Source organism: Jaculus jaculus, chromosome 6, assembly GCF_020740685.1.
Source record: "Jaculus jaculus isolate mJacJac1 chromosome 6, mJacJac1.mat.Y.cur, whole genome shotgun sequence".
In the NCBI taxonomy this organism is placed as follows: domain Eukaryota; kingdom Metazoa; phylum Chordata; class Mammalia; order Rodentia; family Dipodidae; genus Jaculus; species Jaculus jaculus.
The window spans coordinates 114,120,074-114,140,562 of record NC_059107.1 but is presented as its reverse complement, the minus strand read 5'-3'; the positions used below and the strand labels follow the sequence as shown (position 1 = coordinate 114,140,562).

Below are 20,489 nucleotides of genomic sequence, written 5' to 3'. Positions count from 1 at the left end.
AATTTTTTGTTGTTGCTGTTTTCTGTTTTTGGAAGAGAACATAGAAATAGGGCAGCATTGAGATGAGGAAGAATGATTAAAAGCATTATTTTTAATTACAAAAGAAATAAGAGTATGTTTTATGCTGATGGGAACATCTAGAAGAGAATGGAATGCTGATGTTGGAAAGATGGAAGAAATGCTGCTGTCATTTCTGTGAGCAGATGTATAGGATGGTACTGGGGCACATATGAAACACTTGCTTTAAAATGGAGCATGGTGGCTGGTAAGATGGCTTGCTACTTAAGGTGCTTGCCCATGAAGCCTAAGAATCCATGTTCGACTCCCCAGATCCCACATAAACCAGATGCACAAGGTGATGCATGTGCAAGGTCGCACAGGTGCATAAGGCGGCACACGTGTCTGGAATTTGCTTGCAGTAGTCAGAGGCCCTGGTTCTCTCTCTCTCTCTCTCTCTCTCTCTCTCTCTCCCTCTCTCTGTCTTATTAAAAAAATAAAATAAAGGAAAATGGATAATTTAAATTCATGTCATCTGGGAAATAAATACATGAGTACTAGTGCCCATTTGGTGGGTAGATAGATGCAGTGATGAGCTCTTAGAATTGCTATTATTTATTTTCTTCGTGAAATAAGAAATATTCTCATCAAAATTTCCCTTTCTAATTTATATGCTGTTATCCTATATCTTATTTTTCCCTTTAAATATTACAAAATATCAATGGTTTGGGCCATCAATATTTCTTTAGCTCTGTCAAACAATTGCCTACTTGTTCCTTCATTTCCTTTACTAGATCTCAAAAGTTCCAAGTGAGATGATTTTCCTTTATCCTAGAGTACTTTCTTCAATTTTTTTTACTGAAAGTTTCTAGGACAAACTTTTGCCACTTTTGTGTGGACATGTCTTTACTTAGTTCTCAGTCTTGCAAACTATTTTGTCACTTTTTTGAGGTGGGGAGAAGGTATTTAGGGTTTCATGTATCCTAGGCTGGCCTCAAACTCACTAGGTAGCTAAGTATGACTTTAAATTTTTGATCTTTCTGCCTCCATCTGGACTGCCTGGATTATAGGCATGTGCCTCTTATGGCAATATCTTGTTCCATTTATGCTTTTTAATATTTAATCCAGGGTGTTTATTTAGTGGAGTGGGGTTTTTTACAATTATAGTTCATCATACTATAAAAGACTCAGGATTATTTATTATCTTCCCAAATATCCATATTGCTGGGTCATATCGTAAATGTATGTTCAGGTTGTAAGAACTATTAATCTACTTTTCTGCATACCCTTCTGCCTCAGCCTCCCTAGTAGTGGGACTCCAGACATTTGACACTATGCAAAGCTAGATTATAAAACTCTGAATTCTTATTAGCAAAATAAGAGAGTACCAGGTAGCACTTGGTATTATAAACTTGTTGATTTATTTGCTTGCTTTAAAGTCAAGATGTTCTTTTTTTCAAAATTGTTTTTTTCAAAAACTTTTCAAACTTTTCAAAACTGTTACTACTTCCTATATAATGGACCCTTATAATCCAAGTATAGAATTTTTATTTATTTATTTATTTATGGTTTTTTTGAGGTAGAGTCTCACTCTAGTCCAGGCTGATCTGGAATTCACTATGTAGTCTCAGGGTGGCCTCGAACTCATGGCGAACTCCTACCTCTGCCTCCCCAAGTACTGGGATTAAATGCATGAGCCCCCACACCCGGCTATATAGAAGCATTTTATTTTATTTTATTTTATTTTATTTATTTGCAAGGAGAGAGAGAGAGAAAAGAAACAGAGAGAATGGGCACACCAGGGCCTGTAGCCACTGTGAATGAACTCCAGACACATGTGCCCCTTGTGCATCTGGCTTATGTGGGTCCTGGGGAATCAAACCTGGGTCCTTTGGCTTCACAGGCAAATATCTTACCTGCTAAGCCATCTCTCCAGCCAAGAAATATTTTTAATGAATATACTTGTATCTTAATCCAAAGTCAGTTAACTTTGAGAAGGGTTATGCCAAAATGCTTATTGATTGGATAATTATAGTTCAAGGAAGAGGCACAAAGAAGACCATGTGCCAACTTCAAGACCTGTGAATGGTAATGGATAGGCTGAAAGTGGCACTACTTAATAGTTATAAAAAAGTCATAAGATTAGTTTTGGATATTAGTTGTTTATTGTCAGCAGTGTGATATAAACTTAAAAAGTTACATTTTATATTTAGTTTCCTCATCCCTAAAGACAATAAGATAGTCCTTTTGACAATATAAAGTAGAAACTATTTGCTAGACCTGAACCTAATTTCTAGCATATAGAATTTTCCAGTACCACCCCATCCTTAACCACTTCTGGCCTAGACAGCTCACATGGCTTTGAAGTCTTATAGAATAAGGACAGATTAAAATCATAATAAATAAGCAGTTTTCAAATACAGAAGCTTCATTATATAAAATTGAAGGGCTGGAGGGATGGCCCAGTAGCTAAAATAGCTTGCTTGCAAAGCCTGTTGTCCAGTGTTTGATTCCCCATTATCAATATAAATCCAGACGCAGGCGCTGCATATGTCTGTACTTGGCTTGCAGTGGCAGGAGACCCTGGTGTGCCCATTCTCTCTCTCTCTCTCTCTCTCTCTGTCACACTGCTTCTTTTTCTCTGTCCTCTATCTCTCTCTCTCAAATAAGTAAAACCATTAAAAATTTAATATCAAAGCTCTTGAATAAGCATGTATTATCTCATTTCTGGACCTCAAATAATTTTGGCTCATTAAAGCAGCTCTCAAAGCAAGAGAAGCTCCACAGAAAAGTCATTCTGCAGACATCATGCAGGAAATGGAGTAGAGAGTCTGTGGCAAAACTATTTTTTTAGCAGTTTTAAGTATGTTTCCCTTTTTGACCCCTTATTCTTACATTTCCTTCAGGCAACAAAGAGCGATTTGTTTTGTCTTCTGTTTATTGTACTCTAGTGCCTGCCCAAGTGACTGATTTGACTGTAGCCAACCAAGGGATGACCAGTAGTCTGTTCACTAACTGGACGGCAGCACCGGGAGATGTAGACATATACCAAGTTTTACTAATCCATGAAAATGTGGTCATCAAAAATGAGAGTGTCTCCAGTAAGACCAACCGATACAGCTTCCACTCTCTGAAGTCGGGCAGCCTCTACTCTGTGGTAGTAACCACAGTGAGTGGAGGGGTCTCTTCCCGACAAGTGGTGATGGAAGGAAGAACAGGTAAGAATTGGGGCAATGTGTTTGTAATTCTGTAATATCAAAGTACGTGGAACACCCACTCCAACAGAATGCTAAAAACATGCTAAAAAAATAGACCCCTCTCTTTTCTTCCTACAAGCTCGGTTTCCAGTCCAAAAGGTATATGGAATAGAAACTGGTTAGTGCCTGAGAATAAGAAAATACTGAACTTGTTTCTTTTTTTTTTTAATTTAATTTATTAGTTTTCTTTTCAGTAAATACAGGCAGTTTGGTACCATTATTTAGGCTCATCTGTGATCTACCCCCTCCCATTAGACCCTCCTTGTTAATGAAAATGGGTCGTGCATTGTGGAGTTAGCCCACAGTTATTAGTATGATAAATGTCTCTGCAAATCATGACCCAACATGTAACTCTGACATTCTTTACGCCCCCTCTTCCGCAAGATTTCCCTAAGCCATGTTGGGTTCATTTTTGGTCTGCTTCAGTGCTGAGGTGTTGGGGGCCTCTGAGGCTTTGGCTCTCTGATTTGGTAGGAGTTGATTTTTCTCTGCATTGATCTCCTTCCCCTTTGTGCTGGTATCCGGTTCACAGGAAAACATCACCCTTGCTTATTTCGCCAGTTGTCCTTAGTTTCAGTCGGGCCCCTTTTGAGGTATGTTGGGGCAGCTCTCTTCTTAGGATCTGCATCTATCTGGAAAAGAGAAGCAGATTCTCCAACGGAGAGTAAGTTAGCACCCGGAAAATTGAGATAACACTTACTTTTTTGATAGACAGTTTGATAGGTGTAGGCCCTCTTATACCCCGTGATTGATGGTAGCTTGATATTGTAGAGTGGGCTTGTGTTTGGGTATGGTTCTGACTTGTTTCCCAGCTCCAGCTAAGGGTCTAGTACCACTGAGTGGATCAGTTAGCCAAATCAAGAGCAATTGATTCCTCACCATGGCTGTGTACCACTATTGCACTTGTGTGGGCATCACATCCGGTTATTTGTTGCTAATTAGGTTAAACAATGTGTTGCTTGGACAGATCTTGGTCATTTCCCTCAGTCGCCTATGTAGTGCCTTCTGACACTAGACATGCTGACTGTCTGGGGACTAACTCTCTCCTGGCTTCCCTTGAAATGTTCATGTTCCATTTAAGGTGAACAAGTCATGAACTATCTTACACTCTCATATTCTTGGTTTCAGTACACATAAAGGAGATGACCCCTACTTTACCTGGTCAAATTGTGCTGATATAATTCTCAAGCCACATATAGAAAAAAAGTCTTACAATGTTGCCCCGGTAGGCTCTGAACTCTCAGACTCATAGCAACCTTTCACCTCAGCCTTCCTAATACCTGGGACTAAGGCATGCACCATTACATTCATGTAAAAGTCACATATATTTTTTAAGCAACATCAAACAAGTACTTAACACTGTATATCACCTAAACAATGTTCCTACTCTTAAGTGTTCCCGGTCAAGTAAGGCAGCAGGTTACAAAGGCAAATGAATATCATGGTTGTGTCAGAGAGGCTTGGCAACAAACAAGGAAATATAATGTTCTACATAGTATATTTGAAAGTGCATAAACATAATAATTTATTATTTATATAATATATGAAAATTGTGTTCAAGTTCCTTAAGAAAAAATTCCATAAGCCCATTTTAAGATTGGTTTTTTTTTTTTTTGAGGTAAGGTCTCACTCTAGCTCAGACTGACCTGGAATTTGCTATGTAGTCTCAGGGTGGCCTTGAAGTCTTGGTGATCCTTCTACCTCTGCCTCCCAAGTGCTGGGATTAAAGGCATGCGCCACCACACCTGGCTTCTTAAGCTTTGAGAATTGTTGGTAAGCTCAGAATTATATCAGTTACCTTGCCTACTGAAATTTCTATAATTAATAGAAGTTGGATATCAGGTATTTCTCCTATATCCCCAAAAGCTCAGATGCTGGGTATCAGTTATGGCATCATACACTATATCTCTTTCTATAATAATTAATCTTATCCACTTAACACATAAAACGTGACTTCTGTGAGCTCCTCAGAACAGCAACTAAGACATTGAAAATGTGTCTCATGGTCTTGAGAGAAAGTCACTGATTTATGCCCTTGGCTTTTAGTTGTGATGGCAGACACTGTTACCTGTGTCTTCCTTATATATCTTCTTTTAATAGTTCTTGGCACCACCCATAGGTGTCATATAGTTGGGTTTGGGGGCCAAAAAGCTTTAGATTGGAAATCAGAAGACCGAGATGCGCCTCACCTCTATTTCCCAATGAGTTGCAGCTGTATTAGAATAGACTGACATATTTCCTGTTTACAAAACTAAAACATGGGTGCTTCTGATTGGGCAACTCTATTGGTAGGTTCTTCTCTATAGATCCAAGCACCTACCACCTGACGTTCTTCCTCTAGGTCCTCAGAGCATTCTCCACTTCTCCAGATAGAAGTAGACGTTAAGGAGGGCACAGAGTACAGGCCTGCGAGCGGCCATGCCTCTTCTACACACATTCTTCTTACAGAACTCAGCTGCTTAGCAGTTACACGAAGTTGAAACAAACAAAAATTCTTCCAGCCTGGACAAAATGCTACAGCATTTGAAATTAAAAATATCATACCCTTAACATATATAATTCTAATCTCAAAAATGTTCATTCTAAAGGAGAAGTAAATCAAATTTTGTAGCAGCTTCAGCAGAGTTGTTCAACAGGGTGCTGTTCATAATTTTTGGTATAAGGTGGATGTTGGGGCTTAATTCATAAAGTCAGAACATGCTAGATTAGAAGGAATCTCAGGGACGGGCATGGTGGCACACACCTTTGATCCCAGCACTTGGACGGCAGAGATAGAAGGATCACATGACTTTGAGGCCACTTTGAGACTACATAGTGAATTCCAGGTGAGCTTGGGCTAGAGTGAGACCCTACCTTGAAAAACAAAAACAAACAAAAAGGAATGTCAGAAGTTATCTAGCCAAGCCCTGCTTTTCATATGTGATATACTAATAGACAATTATATTAAACAGCCAGCAACTAATGATGAGCAGTAGTGAGGTTCATGCATTCTGCGAAATTTCATTCTGCTACTAGCCAGTGAAAGTACTATTTGCTGTACATTTATTTCAGATGCATAGTGCAACTTTATATTCAACATCCCAATTCATTTTGCCACATTATGCTTCTACCTGGAGAAGGTATCTACAATGTTTTAAACTTTTTTTTTAATAGAAACATTTTTGAAAATAGAAAGTTCTCAGACAATGTTTATGGCACTGATCTCAAACTGACATGAGCAAATAATAATTACTGTTGATGTCAGAAATACGGTTTTAATTGTCATGATGTTCTTTCTGCTGGCAGTTGTCCCTTGCCAAACCTAGTGCATACAGAATGCACGGTTGGGCTTATTTCTGGCCACTAGAGGGCAGCACATGCTCTGTGACAGGGTAACAGTCCTCTTCTATGAAACATCACAGGAATAAAACTTCACCCATGAAGGTCAAAGTTATTCCAAAACTTAACAGCTTTAGAAAATATATTTGGTTCTTTTCCTTTTTCCTCAAACATCTTGCCTTTATCAGTGAGTTTTCTTCAAGCTGATTCATTTGGACTGTTAAGAAGGTTGGTCCCTTTACTATGGTGACCCTCTCGTGACACATTCACCTAAAACTGCCTCCGCTTAAAATGATCTCATGAAAGATGCAGCAGTGGCATGCGTAAGTTCATGAGACATCCAAAAGGCCTCCTTGAAGATCTTCTGGTTTTGACTTCTTGAGTTAGAGGATTCATCTCCCAGAGGCCAACTTGAAATCTGCACTGTGTTCTAATATAAGAACCAATCAGTCACTATAATAGGAAAAAGAATGTTAATACGGCCCATCTGAAAGCACCCTGTAGATAACTTGTGTGTATCATGACCTCTTATGTCATCAGATTGGATCTCTTTAAGCCTCAGTCTCTGTTGTCTGCAAGAGATGACTCAAACATTTTTGTTTTTAATTTTCTCTCTTGTTTAAAATTCCAGTCCCATCCAGTGTAAGTGGAGTAAGAGTGAACAATTCAGGTCGTAATGACTACCTGGGTGTTTCCTGGCTGCCGGCACCTGGAGATGTAGATAACTATGTGGTGACACTCTCCCATGAGGACAGGGCCGTTCAGTCCCTCATCATCGCCAAGTCTGTCAGTGAATGCTCCTTCAGCTCCCTCACCCCAGGCCGCCTCTACAATGTGACCATAACTACCAGGAGTGGCCAGTATGAAAGCCATTTCTTCAGTGAAGAACGGACAGGTAAGAGTTTTGAAGATTCCACAGTCACCAACTAGCTGTGTGGCTCTGGGCATCACAAAGCTGTACTAATCCTGGAATTACAGGATCAAAGGCAAGTGAGATCACAAAATTGCCATGGAATCTTTGTATTTTGACCCAAGAAACTCCTTATGTAAGTAGATATTATCTTTACAGGAAAACAACCCAACTTTTGTGGCTAGAATTGCTATTTTTTTGGGGGGGGGGATTTTTTGAGGTAGGTTCTCACTCTAGCCCAGGCTGATCTGGAATTCACTATGAAGTCTCAGGGTGGCCTTGAATTCATGGCAATCCTCCTACCTCTGCCTCCCCGAGTGCTGGGATTAAAGGCGTGTGCCACCAAGCCCGGCTAGAATTGCTATTTTTTTTAAAGAATATATATTTAACTACTGAAACAAATAATTCTATTTAAGGAATAATTTTTAGTTGCTACTGACCTGACTTTGTGTATATTAATTAATTCTCAGAACTAGTTATTATTCCCGGTTTACAGATTAGGAAACCAAACTTTGGGGCAGTTTAAGTCGCTTGCCCAACAGTTTTGCCTTATTAAACATGCAGCAAGTTTTAGGCCTTAGGTTTAAACTTAGTTTTGATTCACTCTGCAGAGGCTAAAAAGCTCTCTGTTCTAAAATCCTTCCCGAAATGTGTGCTGGTCAAGATTACTGTACATCCTTTTCCAGACAAGGTGAAAATGTGAGCCTTTATAGTTCTGAGACAAGGGAACAAAATTCTTAGCAAATGAATGTCAGGTCTTTGATGTGCTAGAAAGAACTAAACATAGTCAGGGACCATTTTCCAATACATTATGCTTTCTGGGGTTTACATCTGAGATTTGTTCTTCTTGAGGTTGACATCAATATTTTGCCAAGACTTTCCTATTGAGCTCTAGATACAGTTTTGCCCTTAAAATGTTTCTTTTGAGCTCGAGAGATGGCTTAGTGGTTAAGGCACTTGCCTGTACAGCTTAAGGACCCAGGTTCGATTCTCCATGTCCCACAGAAGTCAGATGCACATGGTGACGCATGTATCTGGAGCTCATTTGCATTGGCTAGAGGCCCTGGTATGCCCATTCTCTCTCTCTGTCTGCCTCTGTCTCTCTCTCCATTCCATCTCTGTCCTTCTCTCTATCTCTGTTAAAAAAATAAGTAAGTAAATCAGAAAAAAGATTTTAAAAAATGTTTCTTTTTTCCATGAAGATCTGAGACAATTGGCATTATCCTACTAGCTAATGTTGAAGCTGGGCCCTACTGGCCCTCAACAAATAATCAGAAATCATTGGAATCAAGAGTTTTCACCTTGGGGGCCTGGAAGTAGACTTTGGAAATTCTGTAACCCATGAAGTTGTTAGGAATAAGAGAGATGTATGCATCCCTTTGAGAAAGAATCCATAACATTTTATCAGCTGTCATAGTTTCTGAGCCCCACACCCCTTCTAAGTGGGAGCCACTGGCTGGCATTGTTACAGAATGCTGGCATTGAATGGGCCCTTAGAACAATGTAGTTCCATCTCTCCCTTTGAAAATGATGCAAATCCAGCCACAAAGTCTGGCTTCTCCAAGGTCACAGGGCTAACCATGGCCAGGCTCAGCCATTATTATATCTTGCTAGGAGCACTAGTCAGGGATGGGGAGAGATGATCTCTAATGTCAAATAACCTGAAATTTAATTGTACTGATAATTGCAATCATGATTTAGAGCTGAAAAACTGATTTTACTTTCAGAGCACTCTTACATCAATGTTTCATACTGATCACCTTTGAACCTGAAAAGTCACTAGAAATTAAGGCTATGTCACCCAAAGACTAAATACCCATCAACCTACTTCATTAACAGTCCCTATCCATATGAGGTTAATATTGCAAGTCCTTTGGCTACAGTTTTTTTCTAGATGTAAGAAAAAAACATCCTTTGTTCAAAGAGCTCTCTTGATTTTTTTTTAACCAACATGAACTTGGATTTGGTGCATGACTAAGGGAAACAAATTATTTTAAGTAGAAAGTCATGTCTAAGATGTTGTCTTGTTAATTTTGGATGATTATCTGAATGCCTGTTTTCCTTTTCTGAGCTTTCCTCCTACGTTCTGGAGGAAAACATCAATATTTCTAATACTGTGCCACATCATCTCATCATGCAGCAAGGCACTTCTCAGAAATGACTGTCAGTTCCACCTGGAGAGCCCCTTATTGACTCGGTGCTGTAGTCAGCCCAGTTCTTCCTCGAGTAATTGCTTTGCCTTCAGGAAATTGTCTGCATCATTGACCTTTCTTAGCCCATGCATACAAAGTCACCTCACAACTTCTTGACTCTGCATTGACTAAATTCTAGCAACACTGTAATTGGTTTCAGATAAATATCTTGATTAAAAAAAAAAATCCCAGCCCTTGCTCCATCTGTGGTGAGCTGTGTTCTAATATAAAACCATTCAATCAGTAAATATGATTGAACAAAGAATGTTAATGCAACCTGTTTGGAAGCATCATGGAAAATGTAGCTAAAATGACAAAATGCTGGGATTGCTGGGTCAGTTCATGATTTGGTGGAAAGTAGAAGAGAAGACAGTGGTCAGAGCAGAAATTGGACAGTATACACCAAACACCTACAGAGCCTTAACCAGCCTAGCAGAGCCAGACAAAAAACATAAATTTGCAGCTAATATGGGGATAGAAGTTTAGTACCCTGGGCCTGAATTCAGGTCTCCTTTTCAAGGCTGCTTCTCATAAATATTTATGTCTGGTTATAACCAAATAGAAATGAATGTTATGGTCTACTGTTGAATCAAAATTCAGCTCCAAACACAAATGTAGAACATCTTTAATATCATACTTTCAAGATAGAAATGCCTTATTTTACAGCATTCCCAGTAATATGAACTCATCTACTTTTTGGCTAAAAGAGAAAACATGAACACACAGAAATATTAGTTTATAGATTTATTGGGAGGAACCTCAGATTTACAAAATCAAATTATCCATAACTCAATTCAGAAAAGCATGCATCAATTGACACTTCATTTTGTAAGAACCTAGTTAGTAATTTTTAAGAATTTTAAAATTATGCACGAGAAGCTGCTACCTAAAATAAAAGCTAAGACTTTGAAATAGTCTATATCAAATGATGTGTTTACTACCTGACTAATCCATCCCATGATGGAGGTGTGTTAGTGTGTGTACATATACGTAGTCCTAACATGATAAGCTTTTACTTTTTTAGTGCTTACATTGTTAAAACAAAGAGGAGGGCTGGAGAGATGGCTTAGCGGTTAAGCGCTTGCCTGTGAAGCCTAAGGACCCCGGTTCAAGGCTCGGTTCCCCAGGTCCCACGTTAGCCAGATGCACAAGGGGGTGCACGCATCTGGAGTTCGTCTGCAGAGGCTGGAAGCCCTGGCGCGCCCATTCTCTCTCTCTTCCTCTATCTGTCTTTCTCCCTGTGTCTGTCGCTCTCAAATAAATAAAAAATTTAAAAAAAAACAAAGAGGAATTTTAACTTAGTATGTAATGTTTACAAAATAATTATTATATTGCTAAGGTTTATTCATATATGTATTTTGATGTTAAGAGAAATAAATCCAAGTTTCTGAGTTAATAATTGAGAAATTAATCATGAATAATGTATAATATTTTGCTATACATAATAGCAATTCATTATCTGATCTCACATGGAGGGACATTCTTTCCCATACTTTGTTTTATCAATTTTTTCAGATTGCTGGTCAAAGACTATGAAATGTTATTTCTCTGTGATCTTGGTTTCCATTTCCTTGGTCACTAATGCTATAGAACATCTATTTACATATTTACCCATATGTGTTTCCTCTTCTTCCATATTTCTTTTGGGTTGTTTATACATTTATTGGTAACATTATATCACATGATTGAGTCACTGAGTATGCTGCAATTATTAATATCTTCATCATCCTTCATACCATTCACTAGCAATTATGTTTACCATGATACCTTATACATAACATATTGTTTAGGCAACAGCAGGATACGAATGCATTTGTTAGGTTCTATTCAAATGAGCTGCTTAATCCTGCTAAGTAATGTTACAGTCTTTCCCTTCCAGAACTTTGTAATGCATTGGTCTAAGATCTTTTTTTCTTTTAAACGCACACAGTAGAAATTTAGTTACTTTCTTTTATTGTCCTGGGTTGCCATTTGTGCATAATTGCTCATTCAAAATCACTAACTCCCTAGCTCTATTCTATTTTCAGTGCCTGACAAGGTCCAGGGAATCAGCATCAGCAATTCTGCCAGGAGCGACTATTTAAAAGTGTCATGGGTGCATGCTACTGGAGACTTTGATCACTATGAAGTCACCATTAAAAACAAAAACAACTTCATTCAAACAAAAATCATTCCCAAGTCAGAAAATGAGTGTGTATTTGTTCATCTTGTCCCTGGACGACTATACAGTGTCACTGTTAGCACAAAAAGTGGACAATATGAAGCCAGCGAACAAGGCAATGGGAGGACAAGTAAGTAGAGTGATTGTCAAGTCTGGCAGGTGATTGGCCTTGAAGGTCACTGGGTAAATAATGTACATGAGTCTTGAGTTTTCTCTGCTTTTTGAATAGTAATTTATATTCCCAATAAGTCCGACTTGGGGCTAACATCATTTATCCAAACCATGACCTATAATTCCAGAGTATTTACTGCAGAGAGGAGCAAACATAGTGGAGAAGTAAGAAGGCAAAACATTACATTTTTCTTCCCTGCCTTCTTGCATTGAGGCATTAAAATTCTAGACTTCTTGTTTTATTTTATGATTGAGATTATAACTCATTTTATAATTATATTCTACCAACATGTAGCATATAAGATTTATGTCAGGAAAAAAATCATAAGTTTAATAGTTGCTTCCAGTTTTTCTTGTTTAATTATGCATGAAGTAGCTAAAGTGGTTTATTTGGAAAAGAGGGATGTTTGCCAGTTCCTTGAATGTGCTCCATAAATTATCATGTAGGTAAACTTGATCATTCCTTTTCCTAAGTGTATTCTCCTTTTTCTCCTAGTCCCAGAGCCTGTTAAGGACCTTGCACTGTGTAACAGGAGCACCGAGGATCTCCATGTGACTTGGACACGTGCTGATGGGGACGTTGATCAGTATGAGATCCAGCTGCTCTTCAATGACATGAAAGTATTTCCTCCTTTTCACCTTGAAAATACTGCAACTGAGTTCCGGTTCACCTCCCTCACACCAGGACGCCGGTACAAAATCCTGGTCCTGACCATCAGTGGAGATGTGCAGCAGTCAGCCTTCATCGAGGGCCTCACTGGTAATGTCAAGTACTGTTAAATCTGAGGGGATAATCTGAATGGTGTATTTAACGCTGTACTTAATCCAGGTATTTAGATTGAGACTTGGAGGAGTGAAGAAGCAGACAGGGTCATCTTGAGAGTGATAATAACATTGGCCAGGCAGGATTAGCAGAATGATGTTGGGGCAGTAAGAACCCATCAGAGGAGTGACATGAAATGGATGTGTAATTGGTGCTTTGAGGGTGATTATGTAATTTACCAAGTGATTGTCTTGTAGGAGTGTCATTTCTATGGAATTCATTTAGCAGTGTTGTTATAGCAATTAACATTTATTGATAGTTTCCTATGCACTAGACTCATAGCAAAGCACTTTATCTATATTTTGTTCAATTTTCATGGCTCTATGGACTGTTTACTATTACTTTCATTGCCATTTTTCTTATTCAGAAACAAAACTATATTCTATTTTATTTTTGATTTTTTGTTCAGGTGGGGTCTCATTCTAGTCCAGGCTGACTTGAAACTGACTCTGTAGCCCAAGCTGTGTTCCTCCTTCCTCAGCCTTCTGAGTGCTGGGATTAAAGGTGCACACCACCATGCCCGACTGAAACTATATAGTTTCAGTCGGGCATGATGAAAATATAGAGAGGTTAAATAATATGCCTATCATTATACATCTAAGAAATTAGAGATGCAAAACTGACTGATGCAATCTAACTCACCCTTCCCTATCTTACCAGCTTTTTTTTTTTTTTTTTTTTTGAGGCGAGCCTAAAGGACTAGCCTTTTTTCTTTATGCGAGAGAGTGAGAGCAAGGGAGTATGAGAGAGAGAGAGAAAAAAAAAACAAACAAACAGGCACATCAGGGCCTCCAGCCACTGCAGTCAAACTTCAGACATATGCACCACCTTGTGTGTCTGTGTGTGTGGCTTACATGGTACCTACAGAGTTGAACATGGGTCCTTAGGCTACACAGGCAAGTGCCTTAACTGCTAAACCATCTCTCCAGTTCCTTACCAGCATGTTTAAATTTGCTGGTTAATTTGGCATGGATCTCCTTATGATCTTTCTCCCATTAACTTCAACTCAGGCATAAATGTGAGAGAAAAATAGCAACTGATGCCTTTTTCACTTTTTCATGTTTTTTTTTTTTCATATCAGTAAATGAGAAAACATACAAATTGTGACTTGGAGAGGGTTCTAGGGGTGGAGCCCAGGCCTCATACATGCTAAGCAAGTGTTACCACACAGAACTATACTGCCAACCCTGCATGAAAACTTTGCTTGAAAGTCCCTCCAGATCATTCTTTAAGTGATAGCTTTTATATTTATTTTCTTTTTCAGTTCCTAGTGCTGTCAAAAATATTCATGTTTCTCCCAACGGAGCTACAGATAGCCTGGTAGTGACTTGGACCCCTGGTGGTGGAGATGTCGACTCTTACGTGGTATCAGCATTCAGACAGAATCAGAAGGCTGATTCTCAGACCATCCCCAAGCACATCTCAGAGCACACTTTCCACCGGCTGGAGGCCGGGGCCCAGTACCAGATCACGATTGCCTCAGTCAGTGGGTCCCTGAGGAACCAGATAGGGGCGCTTGGGCAGACAGGTGAGTGCCAACCTGGAGCAGGCCCAGATTACAGAATGCTCCATGGTTCTCCCTAAGGGGACAGTGGATGGCTTAGCTGATCACAGAAAACATTACCCAAAACCGTAAAATTTATATGTCACTGTGGCTTCAAGAACATTTCTCATTTTCCCCTGCAGTTCTTGTCTTGGTTGAGATTTACAAAATAAATGAAAGGTGATTATGAACCAAATTGTTTAAACAAATTTTATACTTACTAAAGGGTGTTTAAAATTTTAACTTTAGGGCTGGAGAGAAGGCTTAGCAGTTAAGCGCTTGCCTGTGAAGCCTAAGGACCCCGGTTCGAGGCTCGGTTCCCCAGGTCCCACGTTAGCCAGATGCACAAGGGGGCGCACGCATCTGGAGTTCGTTTGCAGAGGCTGGAAGCCCTGGCACACCCATTCTCTCTCTCTCCCTCTATGTGCCTTTCTCTCTGTGTCTGTAGCTCTCAAATAAATAAATAAAAAAGGAACAAAAAAATTTTTTTTTAATTTTAACTTTAGGCTAGAGAAATGGCTCAATGGTTAAAGGTGCTTGCTTACGAAGCCTGACATCCTGAGTTTGATTCCCCAGAACCCACTTAAAGCCAGGTGCACAAAGTGGCACATGCATCTGGAGTTTATTTGTAGTGGCAAGAGGCCCTGGCATGCACATTCTCTAATATTCTCTCTCTCTCTCCTTGCAAATAGATAAAGAAAATGTTTTTTAAAGAGGTTTAATTTTTAACTTTATATGAACTTTTCAAATTTACTCTTTTTCAAAATTCCTTTTTATGAAAAGAAGTATACTGGTGCCATCAGGTTTCATTTGTGGTAGCAAAAAACAAATAGCAAATGAATAAATAATCTATCTATGTATCATTATAAATATATTTCTTTTAAAACAAAAAGTAGCTGTAATATGTCAGGCATGTCAAATGTATGTAATTCCCTGCAAGAGAGTGCTCACTGTCTCTACCTTGCAGAGAAATGTAGGGCTCATGAATTTTATGAATCATGCTTTGAGTTCAGATATAGATCCACTGAACTCAAACCCTCATGCCCTCTCTACTGTGATGCAAGATTCCTTGTGATACAAGATGTCTCCCACTCTTATTTGTTTTGTAGTAGAGCCTGGATCTTCTACGTCACACTTTACTATGTATCTGTTTCACATCTGTAACTCCATTATATACCTCTGACCTTACGGCAAGTGCTGTGTGAAAAAGTGGGATTTCACTAGCAAGACATTTGCTGACATCAAGAATGTTGTAATCTAGGGAAGAAGACAGAGAAGTAAATAGTCAATTGCTATATAACATGGTAAATACAAGCTCATCAGGCTCTCTAGAAATAAAATGAAGAGTAAGGACAACTTTCCAGGAGGCATAATCATTAAACATAGATCACGAAGCCTTCCAGGTAAAGTTTAAGTTGACTTGGTTTCACTGGACAAAACAGTGAGAGTGGCTGTGACAGGAAGCATGGCACAGTGAAGAACTTTACGTTATCATTATTAGCAACGCGTTAATAGTAGTTAATAGATAAAAATTAAAAAAGAAGATATCAGAAAGGAAGTGAGCAAGTATTTTGGGCTGAATGAAAATGAAAACACAATACTTATCAACAGCCACTCAGCAGAGATGCAGTATCTATAGGGAAATTAACAGCATTGATCTGTTACAAGAATAAAAGTCTTAAAACAATGACTTCAACTTCCATCAAAATAAACTAGAAACAAGATCAAATTGAACTCCACATTAGATGGAAAAAAAGGAACAATTGGGGTTGGGAAGATGGCTCCGTGGATAGTGTTTGTCATACAAGCATGAGGACCTGAAGTCAGATCCCCAGAGGTAGCCAAGGGTGGTGGCATATACCTGTAACCCAGCATTGGGGAGGCAGAGACAATCCCCAGGGCTTGGTAGCCTAGGCACACCAGTGAGCTCCAGGTTCTGTGAGAGACTCGACCTCAAAAGGAAATGTAGGGAGTAAATGAAGAAGACACAGACAATAACCTCTGGTCTCCACACATGCGTGCATACACATGCATGTGCACCAGCACACACATGTGCCCTCATGCATACACACAAAACACACACATACCCATGCAGAGAAGAAAAGGGAACATTTAAGACAGGAAACAGGAAAAGAAGTTAGTGCCTCTTTCATTTTGCTCAGACTTGTACTCAAGTTCATTCTTCCACAAGAGCCCAGCAGATCTGAAAGACACAGATTCAGCCTCTCTTCCAGTCTCTTTCTCTCCTTCCCTTGCCTGTTTGGATCTGTACATTCTTTTTCTCATTCTGTGTCCTGTTTTGTGAAGCCGAATATTACTCTATAGCCTAGTCTACAGGAAGTGCTTTTAACCACAGAGCCAATTCTCCAGTCCTAAAAACTTTCTGTTAGTATACAAAGATTAGGTTTATGGCATTTCTCATACATAATGGATTCCTTCCTTCCTTTACTTCATGTGTGTGTGTGTTTTACTCCAGGGGCACATGTGTGTGTGGAGATCAGAGAACAACTTCTGGGTCATTATTCACCTTCCACCTTGTTTGAGGCAGAGGCTCACCTTGTTACCCACTGTTCCCTTTGTGAGCTTCTAGGAAATGCTCTTGTCTTTGCCTCAGTTCTAGCCATGGTTGCACCAGGATTACAGGAGCCCACCACAGCTCTGGCTCTTATGAGGGGTCTGGAGAGCCATTTTTCAGGCACTCAAGAGTTGCACAGCAAGTGCTCTGTCCACTGAGCCATCTCCCCTGCATAAAATTTGCTTGTTTTCCTCCACCCTCTTATTCCTATCCCTCTTGCTTCCATGTGCCACCACATAGCTTCCTTTCTAGCTTGATGTCATTTTGCCCTTGTTCCCCTCTCAAGGTCTGTCTCAACTCATAGCGTATACCAAATCTCACTTCCCTTATTATAGACAGACAAACATTAAAAGTTAGGATCCACATGAGAGAGAAGATGCCATTTTTGTCTTTCTGGAGCTGAGTTACCTCACTCAGCATATTTTCCAGTTCCACCCATTTTTCTATAGATTTCATTTTACTTTCCTGTACAGATGACTAAAATTCCATTGTGTATATGTATCTCATTTTCATTACCCACTTGTCAGCTGATGGACATCTATGCTGATCCCATTTCCTTGCTGTTATTGTAAATAGAGCAGCAATGAACATGGGTATGCACATATCTCTGTGGTAAGATATAGAGCCCTTTGGGTATATGCCCAGGAGTGGTATAGGTAGATCATATGATAGTTTTTAGCTTTTTAGGTTTTTAAGAAACCTCTGCACTGATTCCCATGGTGGCTACACCAGTTTATACTCCCATCAACAGTGAATAAGGGTCCTCTTTCCCCACCTCCTTGCCAGCATTTGTTGTTTTTTTCTCCACTGAAGCTATTCTGATCACTAAGATGTAATAGCAAGATAATTTTAATTTGCATTTCCTTGATGGCTAAGGATATAAAAATAGATTTGATGGCCCCCCCAAAACTTGAGAGTAGTCACTTTATAGGAGACCATACAAGCCATGAGACTGGATTAAAACTCCTAAAGGAGTTATGAATGAGATCAAAAAATGAATGTGCAGGGCTGGAGAGATGGCTTAGCGGTTAAGCGCTTGCCTGTGAAGCCTAAGGACCCCGGTTCGAGGCTCGGTTGCCCAGGTCCCACGTTAGCCAGATGCACAAGGGGGCGCACGCGTCTGGAGTTCGTTTGCAGAGGCTGGAAGCCCTGGCGCGCCCATTCTCTCTCTCTCTCCCTCTATCTGTCTTTCTCTCTGTGTCTGTCGCTCTCAAATAAAAAAAAAAAATGATGTGCAAAAGGAAATAATGCTAACCAATAATATTGTCTTTCACATCCAGAACTACCATACAGATCCTATCATACCACTGCTAAAGTAAAGACTTGAAGCTTTGACTTGAGTTAATGTTGGAAATAAAAGTCTAAACAAGACACATAATTCAGTCAACCATACTATTCATTGCTTGTAAATTTGCTCATTGTTGTACTTTCTAGCTACCTAGGTATGCATGTTTATCTGTTTCACTTTCATGAACTGTCCAACTCGTTTGTCTTTAAGTACCTGAATAATTCAGAGGAAACAAAAGGAAATTAAAGTAGTTATTCAGATAACTCAGGCCATGATATACTTGTTTCTCTTTATACAACCAAGTCATTCAGAAAGTACTGATGTGGCACAAATAAAGCATAGTTTTCTACCAGCAGATGGTTAAAGGAAAATTTCCTCAATTGGTTATTTTCTCTAAGACATATAACCTGAATTATCCTTCTCTTGTTTCCTTTTAGTTCCAGCATCTGTCCAGGGAGTAATTGCTGACAATGCATACAGCAGTCATTCCTTAATCGTAAGTTGGCAAAAAGCTGTTGGTGTGGCAGAAAGATATGATATCTTGCTTCTGAATGAAAACGGGATCATTCTGACCAACACATCTGAGCCAGCCACTGCTAAGCAGCACAAATTTGAAGATCTAACACCAGGCAAGAAATATAAGCTACAGATCCTAACTGTCAGTGGAGGTCTCTTCAGCAAGGAAGCGCAGGCTGAAGGCCGAACAGGTACTGGGCACAACCTAATGTTCTGTACCACAAATCTCCTTGACTACCATTGTATGGTCACCATAAGGTGGGAGGGATGAAACAATGCCAGAAGTGGATGTATATCTATGTGCAGCAACATTTACACTATAACACTTCCCTATCAGAAAGCACATTCATACAAGTCCCAATCCACCAGGCTCCAACATCATTAACACTGGCCTTATTCATTTCTTATCACTGCCCTAACAGACTGCCACAGATGTGGTTGCTTGAAGTGACACAGATTCATGATCTTACAGTTCTGGAAGTTAGACTCTGAAACTAGAGCTGAAGGAAGGCGTCAGCTTTCAGCAGGGCTGCATACTTTGCAGATACTTTAGGGGAGATTCCATCTCTTACTGCCATTGCCACAGCATAATTCCAACCCCTATATCTGTTCTCACATCTCATTCTCTGCTCTTCTGTTTTCTAGTCCATCTTTTAAGCCTTGTGCCAGGACTGAAAGTGTGTGCCACAGAGTGGGTACCATGGTTCCCTACCATTGCCTCACCCTACAGCCAGCTGTATGTGGGCCCATCCCCACCTAGCTGGGAGCCAGTGCTAGAGTTTCCTGCTTCTATGCTTCACTGCTGCCATCTTCCACCGCAACAGCCACTTGTGAACCTGTACAGCCACCCAAGAAGAACTAATATCAGTTTTTCTCAAACTCTTCCAAAAATCTGAGCTGGAAAGAAATTTTTCAGAATCATTCTATGAGGCCAGCATTATTCCCCTAAGACCAAAGCCAGACATGGTTACAACAAAAAGAGAAAACAATAGAGCAATATCTCTAATAAATAAAGATGTGAAAATCCTCAACAAAATGCTAAAGCAAATCTAACAGGACAATATGCAAATAAAATCATTCACGGGCTGGAGAGATGGCTTAGCGGTTAAGTGCTTGCCTGTGAAGCCTAAGGACCCTGGTTCAAGGCTCGATTCCCCAGGACCCACGTTAGCCAGATGTACAAGGGGACACAAGTGTCTGGAGTTCGTTTGCAGTGGCTGGAAGCCCTGGCGCACCCATTCCTTCTCTATCTCTTTCTCTCCCTCTCTCTCTGTCACTTTCAAATAAATAAATAAATAATGAACAAAAAATTAAAAAAAAAAATCATTCACAATGACCAAGTGGGGTTGACCTCAGGTATACAAGGATGGTTCAATACACAGAGATCTATAACGAAAAGATTGTCAATGTCATTAACATTTCTTCATGATAAAAACTTTGAACAAATTTGGTATAAAAAGAGTATGCCTCAACATAACAAAAGTTGAGCTTGTCAACACTTCACACCATCAATGGGGAAATGATGCTTGAGACCTCAGACATCCCAGGCTAGATAATGACAGCTAACGGTTGGTGGGAGAAAGGGAGTCAGGTTTAGCAATGGTGTAGCCACTACAAAGTTGTGCATTTCACAGTAAGCAACCTTTCATCCATGATCATGTAGGTAACCCTAATTTAACTCAATTTTTCTTAAAGTCATAAAAATGATATGGGGGTTAAAGCAGAAAAAGAAGGGAGT

General features: G+C 39.7%; 1 protein-coding gene across 5 annotated transcripts in view; it reads left to right on the top strand.

Moving 5' to 3' along the window:
• Nucleotides 1–20,489, top strand: part of Ptprb (protein tyrosine phosphatase receptor type B) — a 142,256-nt gene that overhangs the window by 58,286 nt on the left and 63,481 nt on the right. For all 5 annotated transcript variants that reach the window (XM_045153608.1, XM_045153609.1, XM_012948904.2 and 2 more), the window contains 6 exons: nt 2,949–3,215; nt 7,204–7,467; nt 11,702–11,965; nt 12,503–12,766; nt 14,094–14,357; nt 18,673–18,942. In XM_045153608.1, the coding sequence (XP_045009543.1) occupies nt 2,949–3,215; nt 7,204–7,467; nt 11,702–11,965; nt 12,503–12,766; nt 14,094–14,357; nt 18,673–18,942 (1,593 nt within the window). The remainder of the gene's footprint in view (nt 1–2,948; nt 3,216–7,203; nt 7,468–11,701; nt 11,966–12,502; nt 12,767–14,093; nt 14,358–18,672; nt 18,943–20,489) is intronic.